General features: G+C 38.9%; 1 protein-coding gene across 1 annotated transcript; it reads left to right on the top strand.

Annotated features, from left to right (window-relative positions):
• Positions 1 to 6035: 6035 nt before the first annotated feature.
• On the top strand, positions 6036 to 7071 carry LOC127792540 (phytohormone-binding protein-like). The gene is made up of 2 exons (XM_052323066.1): positions 6036 to 6312; positions 6464 to 7071. Exons 1-2 carry the CDS (start codon positions 6129 to 6131, stop codon positions 6748 to 6750), a joined length of 471 nt encoding a protein of 156 aa, XP_052179026.1. The 5' UTR covers positions 6036 to 6128; the 3' UTR covers positions 6751 to 7071.
• The last annotated feature ends 4940 nt before the right edge of the window (positions 7072 to 12011 follow it).

Raw genomic sequence — 12011 nt, forward strand, 5'->3', positions numbered from 1 at the left:
CGCTCGACCGATGGGCCCGGCTACGGAATCGGTTGGTGCTAGGCTCTTGGCTGGTGATCTTTACTCCTAGCAGTTGAGACTTGCTCAACGTTGATATAGCCTGGCATTCGCATTCTGAGGTTGTTGAGGTCAGTAAAGGGCTTCCTTGCCAAGGAGTCGGCAAAGGGCTCGGGCTTCAGCCTCGCCATGATGGCGTGTAAAGAGACTGCAGGGTTGAGGTCCCATATCTTAATGAACTCTTGGTTGAACTGGTTCATGAATGCGCATAACGAATTGGTTTCACCTTGCCTGATGTTGATGAGGTTGGCTGAGGTTTTGTTGTGAGCTCGACTAGTGGAGAAATGGATTAGGAAGCAGGTGGCGAGTTTAGAGAAGTCATGGATGGAGTCTGGTTCGAGAGTGGAGAACCATAGTAGGGCGAATTTTTTGAGGGTGTTGGGAAACGCTCGGCACATGATAAGGTCAGTGCCTTCGGTAACAGCATCAAGGGGTTGAACATCGTGAGGTCTTCTTGAGGGTTGGTTGTTCCGTCATATAGATCCAAGGTGCTGGGGAGACGAAACCGATCTGGCAGTGGCATAGACACAATAAACTCCGAGAAAGGATGGTTGGGGGTATATAGGGTTGCGGAAGGTGTCGTGGTAGGGGTAGTTTCAGGTTGGTTGTGGTGGTTGCCTTCGGTGTCATCATTGTCCCGCCCATTGCGCAGGTTGCGCAATTGGGTGCGGGTCAGTTAGGCGACTTGGCTCTCAAGTAGCCAAATGGTTTGGAGAAGGATCTTCATGGTTGCAGGGTTTTCTAGTTGGTAAGGGTTGGTGTTTGGATTTTCTTGATGTTATTCTGACTTCTGGTTCTGGCCATCGTCGACTTTTAGATGGGGTTATTGGGATGTTTCAATAAGCTAATGGGGTAGGTAAGTTTTATTGGGCCCCATGGTAGGTGCCAAAATGTTCCTTTCGACCCGAAGTGGTGGTCATCCAGAGAGCTTGAGGCAATGACAAGTTTCATCATGGCGGTCTGAACAGTGAGAGTAGCACCTGCAAGCACTCCAACGCTCAACTCAATAGGGATTCAAGATGACAGTTTCTTTAAAATTGAAAAGAATATACTTCCACTGGTGGCAAGGCAAGCTTATATAAGAGAAAGGGAAGAGCCTGATCCTTGCGTAATCATTGGCCATTATAGGAGGATGAGGAGCCAAGGATCCCGACACTACTAAGAATGAGGGTGAAGATGAAGGACCGAGAATCCCGAGACTGTTGAGGCCTCTTGCAGGTGTGGGGGTCTCAAATAATATTGATAGGATGAGGATACCGCTGAGCTAGCGTGAGGTGAGCCCTAGTGATGGGTTATGTGCCTAACGCCAAGCTGGGGTTCTTGTGGTTAGTATGGTCTAGAAGCCTTCTTGTTGCTTAAGGTTGTAGGTAGTAGTGTCTGCTGGGTTTGAATCGCATCACTTGTAATGCAATGTAGTGAGATCTATCTATCTATATATCTAATTATTATTTATTAGCATATGGAGGGATGATCGATTGACAAACAAGCAACAGCAATTGCCAATGCCCCATTTTTGTTATATATTTGAACTTCCAATTCAGCAGAATAAACCACAAGTTAACATACATACATACATGAACTTCCAACCAAATATGGTTGAGATTTGGCTTGCAGTTGTTGGGGAAAAGCCCTTTAGATTTTTGTTATGGGCCTGTGCTGGGTCTTCGGCTGCAATGCAAAATTATCACGTCTCGTTGACTTGACTTCATGTCATAGGCCCAGGCTCGACTGGACAGTTGTTCCCCTCTCTCTCCCTCTCGCCTGCCTGAAGAGTGCGAATCTTCATCGTCACTATTTTTATAAAGGTGAAAAGCAACGGAATGATAATAAAAAATTATCTCATATTGTTCCGTTATTTTTCAACCTCGTAAAAATAATAAAAGTGATGTCATCCCATCAAAGATGGTAAACAAAATCGCACTCCTGCCTGGGCACTTGCAGTCTCTTTTATCTTGTATTTTTATGCCATGGGGCAGTAATATTTCTAGGATCGGCCACCCTCACATTCATATACATAAATGATAAAAGATACAATTTTTGGGATATAAAATCTATCGATATCTTGGGTTTTGTTTTATAATATCAATATGTGTGTGTAGTGGTTGAATGACAACGTTTCAAAGTTGTCAGCTAAATTAAAATAATAATAAAGAAAAAGGAGAATCTTTTATAGTGGGATTGATGTCAGCATGGACGAGATGGCTCCTCCAATTCCAAATAGGACAAAAGCAATGCACCCGAATATGAAGAGTCGCGTTCGATGCACCGGCGCCCACCAACCACTTCTTTTGTTTGGACCAAAACAAAACAGCTACTGCTACAAGTGCATTGAAAAACACAAACATCTATCTATTATATATACTTTTACTTCTATTATTATGTTATTATTACTACTACTATATGTTCACACACACCTCCATTCTACAGACCTGAAACTTCAAAATGTATACGCCGCGGCTGCTGCTGCAAGCGCCTGCATCATGAAGAAAACCATAATCCTATTAAGTTTGAAGTGCATTATTAAGACTCTTTTACAACAAATTTAGACACCCTCATACAAATTATTATATATGTATATGACAGTGCCAATCTAGTTTGTGATCGTGGATCATTGCTGATATTTGTGTGTGAGAGTGAGTGTACGCGGCGAGTCATCTACTGAGGCTGTCGTCTTTCTAAAATATATATATTTATTTATTTATTTTGATAAATTTTATTTTTTTATTAAAAAAAAATATGTCTATTTTTGCAAAAATAATCTTTCTTGATAAATTAGATAAATCACATCACGTGAAAGGGTGGCTACCCACTCTAATTATAGTCTTGCATTTGGTAAAGTCTAACTAATCATATTATAGAACAATACTATGTTGCTCAGTGACAAGTAACATAGTATTTGTTTCGCCAGTGAAAAGGGTGCGGGCCCCACATGTATAGGGTCTTGCCTCTTTCATTGACAGGCAAATGTTATGTTATCCACCAGTGAATAATTTAGTATTACCAGACTATATTATTTAAACTGATGATTATGTTGATGTGTCTTTATTATCGTATTACTAATGACCTATTTTATTATTCTTAAACCCAATCCCCCCTGCCGGGCGCAAGTAGCAGAAATTATAATTTTTTAATTTTATATTATTTAATTTTAATCTTAAAATTAAAATACAGGAACATGTGTAAATAATTAAAAATAACAACTTAGCAAAATAATTAGAGAGGAAAAGGATATAGTCGTAAATTTACGCGCTGGTATCCTAGTCCACGTGAAAACTCAAGTGGTACTTGAGGGGAAAAAGAAAGGAAATGGTGGTTCACGTGGCCTGAAGCTGGAGCTAGGTGGTCCCAATACCATTGGCTGAGCTTGAGCTTGTTTTTTGCTTTTTTCTTTTTACTTTGCAAATTTAGAGGTCACACGTGACATAAGAATATGATGATTGTACGCACCGGAGGTTGGATTTGGGTGTGGTTTCACGAGTTTAAGAAAAATGAATGAGGTTACGGATCATTATTGTTTCGTTTGCCATGACGGTTTGAAAAAAAAAATAAAGGAAAAATGAATGAGGCGTACGTATCATTATTGCTTCATTTGACAAAGTGGTTTCATCCCTTAGAAGCTATATCAATAAGGCATTTAAAATTTATTTAAAAAAATTAATAAAATATTTAGGTGCACCTCTCCGACATTTAAGTTAAATAGCTCAAACACTATTGCTACAATATTTTATAAAAGTTATTTATAAGCCGGTTTGATTGAGTCATTTTACACTCATCTTTTTGTTAATTTTCAATCATGTCCTTATTCTTCAACCTCTGTCTCTTATCACCTTCTTCTTCAGTTCTTCCGACCACCACCATCGGTCATTGCTGTCACCCTCATCATGTCGCCAACCGTCTGTCACCCTCATCTCCTCCATCCATGTTTTTCCTTCTCGCTGTTGCCATAGTCGATTCAACTGATATATATATATATAACTATTATATTTATATAATAATAAATATATATAATAATATATTTTTAATAATTATATATAATTTATCAATGTTTAATAATAAAATTTTATATTATTTAATAACATATCTATTTTCATCTTTTTATCAAGTTATAATAGTTTATCAATTATTTCAAATTAAACACATAACTATTAAGTGATAACTTAAAAATAAATTTATCCAAATACATTTTCAACTTAAATGATATCTAATTTAAACGTTATAAACTGCTTAAATACTAGCTAACTTAAAAGTTTAAAAAAAAATCTACCCAAACTAAGCCTGTGCCACGTATTTGCAAGATCATTGGATAGTAATTGGAAGGAGGGTGGGGCACCCGCACCCGTACTCACACTCGCAGACATCATCAGGACAGGAGAACACCCTAGGACTTGACTCAAACAGCTCTCTGTTAAAATTTGATGGATCCACATTACGTAATACAGCAAGCTCGAGGGGTGGAGGTAGGGGTGTGCAATCGGTTATAACCGAATCGAACCACCCAAAAATTATTAATCGAATCGAACTGAATTATCCCTAATAACCGAACCGAACCGACCGATAATCCTAGTATAACCGAACTAACCGAAACCAAAATAACCGAACAACAAAATGCAATAATCGAACCGAACCCACAATAGGCAGAGAGTTTCCAATCCCCAATCAGAACCGATAATCCTAGTATAACCGAACATAAAACCAAAACGATTTTCTAGTCCCCAATCAGAATTTCCAAAACAAATGAACAAGAATCAGAAATATTCAGAGTTTCCTAATCGAAATTTTCCAGAACAAGAATCACTTAATCATAAATAGTGTACCTTTGAGTCTTTGACGCAAGAGTTGAGGTCGCCAGGAATCTTGTAGCGATTGGGAAGAAAAAGGGCCTGGTCAACGAGCTTCGAAGCGCACATCGTCGTCGTCGATTGACCCTTCGCCATTTCGACAGCCACCACTGCTAGCGCTGCCACCATGGCCCAAATCTTGGAATAGCCATCGTCGATCGTCCAAGCACAAGGAAAAGAAGAAACGAAGGCGAGGGATGGTGGGGTGAGAGTTAGGGTTCGATTCGATTAGGTGTGGGTTAGGGTTAGGGTTCGATTGGAAGAAGGCAAGGGTTAGGGTTCGATTCAATCGCCTGCAAGAGAGAGAGAGAGAGAGAAGGGGGGTGCGATTATCTCTCAACACATGAACTCACAGCGAGGGTGGGGGGAGATAGCGAGAGAGAGAAAAGGGGGGAGTGTGAGTGTCTGTGTCGGTCGTGTGGGTTCCGTGTTTGGGGGGAAGGGTTGAACTCCACAATTAATTGGTTAGTTCAGTTAATCGAAAATTAAATTATTGTAAATCGTTTCATAAAAAAATTGAACCGAATTAACCGAATTAAATTATTTTATCAAAAAAATTGAACCGAACTAACCAATTTGATCGGTTCAATTCGATTAATTCGGTTTAACCGAACCGCTGCTCACCCCTAAGTGGGGGGAGGAATTCGGTTGCAACTACAGGGCCTAATGGGCCCATTAACCAGTTGGTATTAATGGGCAGACCCATTCTTTGTACTTAATTTTCGCACTTAATTCCCAACTCCCAAACAAATTTCGAGTAAAGATGCAGGGCAGCAATTCAACGAAGTCGGATGTCATCAGCCAAAATTGATTATTATTACTATTTTATTTTTATTTTAGTAGGAATTCGATTATTCAAATGCACAAAATAACGTAACTTCATCCTCCTGTCATATGATGTGTCCGAGGGCCGATGGCCCCAGGACCGAGTCGTGTCGTCTGCGCTGCTGCTCCTCCTCCTCAGGATCACGTGGCTGCTTATTTTATTTTTAATGAGGGCATCAATGGGCCCCATCTCACATGGGCCGGCCCTTGACCATTCTCCTTTTTCTAATTACCCAACGACAAATCCAACTCCGGGCATACCGAGCAGACTTAGGACCTGCTCCTCCTCCTCCTCCTATAAATTGGCCTCCAATAGTTGGAGTCATTGCCACACCGACGAGCAGCAGCAGCTACCCACCTCGTGAGAGAGTTTAAGACAAGCAAAGGACTTCGACAGCAGCCGCCGCCATGGCAAAGGAAGCTAATGCCCAGACCAAAGTGAAAGTTGAAGTGGAATCCATTTGGAAGGCCGTGGCCAAGGACTTGAGGTTCATCGCTCCCAAAATTCTGCCTAGCAAGGTTAAGAGCGTCGAAGTGCTCGAGGGAGATGGCTTCAGCGTTGGCTCCATCATGCGCTTCAACTTCGTCCCCGGTGAGTACCAATATTACTAGTACTTTTACTAATTCATTAATTAATTACTTCTTTCTCTCTCTCTCTCTCTCTCTCTCTCTCTCACACACACACACACACACACACGTATTAATATCCATGAATAATATACAATATTATATTATAACAACAGACATCTCACCGAGAGGGTACCAGAACGAGAAGGTGGTAGAACTGGATGAAGAGCGCCACCGCGTAGGGCTGCAAGTGGTGGAAGCCGGCCGCTTCGATATTGGTTTCAAGGCTTTCAAGATCACCTACCAATTCACGGCCCAAGGAGAGAAGGAGACCCTTGTGGACATCAACCTCGCCTATGAGATGAACGAAGGTGCCACAGAAATCCCCGCCGAAGATCTTCTCAAATCCCCTCTCACTGTCATGCAGTGCTTCGAGGATTTCTTGACCGCCCAAAACAAGTGATCATCATAATCGTCGATCAAACACCCCCCGGGGCGCTGTTTAATTGCTTAAATAATTTCCTGTGGCCCTCGCCTTTTTGTCTATTTCATGGGCTAAATATTGGCATGGCAGGGCATGCATATAATATAGCCGATCGATCAAATCTACGTCGGTCGGTCTATATATGAATGACCCGCCGGCTACATGCGTTGGTTCTCGTCTTGTATTTGCATTCCGTCTAGTCAACTCGATTTTCTTGTACTCGATTGGTGAGCACTTTTCATTGCTACCCTTTCTCTCCCAAAATCTCAAATAAAAGTGAGTCGACCCAGTTACTTAAAACTCTTCAAAGCTTGAACTATTATTATTGACTTGATCGACGATGAACCGGCCTAATACCCTGTTCCATTAAAAAAGATGTCTTGATTAATTGAACAGCTGGAACAGCTACATTCGGAGGATACAGATGTCATATGTGCGTGTACATGACTTAAAAAGGAAGATTTTATAAAAGAACTGAACATGAAAGGAACGGGAGAACAGGAGGGATCTCACCTTTGTTTGGACGTTTAACGATGATAAAGGTAGAAAATTTTCTCTTCCTCTTGCCCTTGTTTGAAAATTTTAAATAAAAATAAAAGAGAGCGAAAAAAATTAAATTCTTACTACTTATGGTTTATATTTGAAATTGTTGTTCTCGATAATAAATTTTTATAATTGTGAGATTATTCCTCTTTTACCTTTAGTTTTTAGAAGACTTAGTCAAAAGTATGGAGTGTCTCTTATACGGCCTTTGATGCTTAAATTAATTAAATTGGAAGAATATGTAATAATTGTAGAAGAAGTGTAACTATTATTCTTGGCATATCTTGATTGGAAAAAATATTTTTTATTTATAAAAATTGAAACTAATATATAGAAGAACATAATTTTTTAGATCTATTTTGGATTTTCAAACAAATATTTCAGAAGGTTGACATGTTCTCTGCATATCATAATTTGAAGAGTCTCTCAAAAATTACATTTCTAGCACTTAAAGAGAGAAAAAATTATATTTCTAGCACTCAAGAGAGAATCCTAAGAGAGTTCCATACCTGAAAAAGGTTAACAAGAGGTTCCCAAGAAAGTCTACAATCTCCCAAAAAGTACCTAGAAGAGTCTCTTCCAAGGGCAAAGGCTCACTAGAAGGTTCCCTTTTATATATATATATATATATATATATATATATATATATATTGACAAAATAACAAAAATATAAAAAAATACTCTTTTTAACACAACTCTTTTGCACCAAAAAGCGTGTGTTTGTTAATGTAAAAAATATTTGAGAGAAAAGAAGAAGTTTAATCTTATTCACTCGGTCAATGGTATAAATACATGAATATAAGATACATACTCTCTATAGAAGTTTACTCTATTTGCAAGATATTTAAATTATTTAAAATTAGTGTTCTAAAAGGCGCTAAACGCTAGTCGGGCGAGAGGCTAGGTCCTAGCAAACTAGGGCGCCTAGGCGAGACCTAGGAAAATTGTTACTTTTTTTATTTTTTAATTTTGTGATGTAATTTGATGTTATTTTCAATTAAATCAAAGTTAAAAAGCATCAATAATGTAACATAAACCAATAATACAACAAAAATGGAATGATATTAAATTTTTTAAAACATTAATAATAATAATTAATAAATATTTAAATAAGTGAATAACAAATAATCAAACATTAACATAAATCCTAAATTAAATAACAAAAAGAAAACAAAAGAGGCAACACGCAACAATAAGCAGCACGAGAGAGAAGGGGAAATCGGAGGCGACTCTACAACTGGTGTGCGAGCACGAGAGAGAAGGGGAAATCGGTGTTGCTGCTTGCCTACAACTTACTGGAGGCGACTTTGCAACTGGTGTGCGAGCACGAGAGAGAAGGGGAAATCAGTGGCGGTGCGCAAGCACGAGAGAGGAGACTCTACAACTGTAAGAACCGAAAGCGACTTTGCAACTGCAAGAGATGGTAGCGATACGCGCGAGAGAGAAGGGGTAACGGGTAAGGGGAAACAAAAACCTAATAAATTTATACTAAATTGATTCACGCGACCTAGGCGGCCGATTAGGCCATAATCGGCCAGGCGGTTCGCGCGGCTAGGCGTCTGCCTTGGCCACCTAGGCGCTACCCGGTACCGATTAGCCGGCCTAGTGCCTAAGGTGGTCGATTTGGCCATAATTGCGGCAGCCAACGGCTGCCTAAGCCGCGTTTTAGTTCACTGTTTAAAATACAAATTAATTATCTCTTAGTTTTAGGAATGCAGTTGACTTCTCTTTTTCTCCATTTATCTCTTTATCCTTCCTAGAATTTAGGCTTCTTTATCTTCATCAAATCAGCAGCTTCTATATCCTTGAATTTCGGCTTTCTTATCTTCGACAGCTTCTATATTTCCACACTCCCCCTCAAACTGGGTTGAATATGTTATTGAGACCAAACTTGCAACTTAATTCATCAAATAGTCTTCTTAGTAGGGCCTTAGTTAGAATATCAGTTACCTGATTTTCTGTAGGAACGTAGAATAGTTTGAACACTCCTTTTATCTTCTCTTTAATAAAGTGTCTATCGATCTCCACATGTTTTGTTCGATCATGATGGACCAGGTTTTTTGTAATATTGATGGCTAATTGATTATCATATAATACTTGAACTGGCTCTGTCATATTTACTTGTAATTCTTAGAGTAGTCTTCTTAGCCATATTCTTTCACAAAAACCTTGAGCCATGGCTCTGAACTCAGCTTTTGCACTGCTTCTAGAGACAACTGATTGTTTCTTGTTGCACCAAGCGACTAGATTTTCCCATACAAACGAACAATATCCAAAGGTTGATATTTTATCTAGGATTGATCCAGCCCAATCAGCATCACTATAGACTCTGATCCCTCGGTTTGTTGTTTTCTTGAACATTAATCCTGGCTTAGAGTTAATTTTAAGTACCTGAGGATGCGATAGACTACTTCGTGCTCTTCTTTGGGATCATTTATGAATTAACTTACAATACTCACAGAAAAACCTATATCTAGCTTGGTACGATATAAGTATATAAGTTTTCCTACCAACATTTGATATCCTCCATTTGTCAACTGGTGTGCTCTCTTTGCCAACATCTAACTTTATTGTAGATTCCATAGGAGTATCTGTCGGTTTTCAACCAAGCATCCTTGTTTCATTTAGGAGATCAAGAACATACTTTCTTTGGGAGACTGAAATCCCTTCTTTTGACCTTGCAACTTCTATATCTAAGAAGTATCGTAGACTTCCTAGATCCTTAATTTCAAATTCCCTTGAAATGACTTCCTTAAGGCTTTTGATTTCAACAATGTCATTTCCTGTAACATTGATATCATCTACACATACAATAAGAATGAAAATTTTACCTTCCTTAGAATGCTTGATAAATAAGGTGCAATCTACTTGACATTGATTATATCCATATTTCTTGATTGCCCTTGCAAATCTCTCAAATCAGGCTCTTGGGGACTGTTTAAGTCCATAAAGTGATCTCCTTAGCTTGCATACTTTGTTTCTTGTAAGCTTCGTTTCAAAACCATGTGGAATTTTCATGTAGACTTCCTCTTCTAGATCATTATTTAGAAACACATTTTTTACATCTAATTGATGTAAAGGCCAATCCAAGTTTGTTGTTAGAGACAATAAAACTCTAATGGTATTTAGTTTTGGCACAGGGACAAATGTTTCTTAATAGTCAATACCATAAGATTGGGTGAACCCCTTTGCTACTAGTCGAGCCTTGTACCTGTCAATCCTTCCATCCTCCTTGTATTTTACTATAAAAACCTATTTGCAGCCCACAAGGTTCTTTTCGGGGGGGGTAAATCAGTAATATCCCATGTCTTATTCTTCTCCAATGCCTTGATTTCCTCAAGAACAACATTCCTCCACTTAGGGTGTTGAAAAGCCTTTTGAATAGTGTGTGGAACTTGTACTTTCTCCATATTTGAAACAAATGCATTAAATTTGGGTGAGAGACTCTTGTATGAAATATAATTTTGTATAGGATGTTCTGTACATGATCTTACTCATTTTCTCAAAGCAATAAGCCAATGTAAATCCTCATCATCAAAGGAATTAGTAGTGTCCGAATTCTCACCAGTTGCAGGATCTAAATTCAGGTCAGCTTTTTGATCAAGTCTAGGGTATGTTTGGTCCTTACTTTCCTTCCGGTTAAGCTATCTCTGAACTTTTACTTATATCCATGGTAATCAGGTACTACCGCTCGGTACATGAACAACTATTCACTGTTGCATCAAAAATCTGGCCAAGGAAAGAACACTTACCCTTTTTCCTTGCTGGGAGCACAAACGCTACTTCCTTTACACCTCCCTTTGGTCATTGTGTTGTCTGGGAGCTCTGTAAATCTATTTCAAAAAGTCAATTTCTTCCTCCGCCTCGTCTTCTTCGTCCCTGACGTCTTCATCCTTCGATTGCTTCCTCCTCAACATCGTCCTCAACCCTCGATTCCTCTTCGCGTCCTCCCCCTTCTCCTTCTTCTTAAAGTCGCCTCTTTCTAATCTCAAAATAGGGTTTAGGGTTTCAACTTCAGATTTGATTTTTAATGGTCCATATGGATTAAAAGTATGGGTTAAAAGACAACAAGTCCGATCGGATGAAATAAAAAAAAAAAAGGACAAGAAGTTTGATAGAACGAAATTGAAAAAAAAAAAAAAGGATGAGATGTTCGATCGAACGAAATTAAAAAAAAAAAAGACGAGAAGTCTAATCAAATGAAAGAAAAAAAAAGGACGACAAACTCGATTGGACTCTTGTTCAAACTTACTCTTTGTCTTCTTTCTCTACTGTGTTAGGAAATATGTTGTCTACAAGCTTTGCAAATATGTTTCAAAACTGCCAATTTCTTCCTCTGCCTCATGTTCTTTGTCCTCAACGTCTTTGTCCTTCAATTGCTTCGTCTTTGACGTCGTCATTGGCCTCCGATTGCTCTTCGCGTCGTTCTCTTCCTCTTTCCTCCCTTCGCTTCGACTCTTCCTGATCTAAGCCCTAAATCCATATAATGAAATACAAAGGGATCCAAGCAGAAGATGGAAGGCCAAAAAGGGGAAGATGGAAGTCCATATAATGAAATGACCATCCTATCATCTTTCCTGACCCAAATCGGGAATTAATTAAGAAATGGAAGGCCAAGCACAAGATGTTATAATTGTTACTTGAAATTTGAATTTAAATTTATTTGTGGTTAGGACTCTTAATCACAGTCACATTCA

Source organism: Diospyros lotus, chromosome 15 (genome assembly GCF_014633365.1).
Source record: "Diospyros lotus cultivar Yz01 chromosome 15, ASM1463336v1, whole genome shotgun sequence".
NCBI classification, from domain to species: Eukaryota; Viridiplantae; Streptophyta; class Magnoliopsida; order Ericales; family Ebenaceae; genus Diospyros; species Diospyros lotus.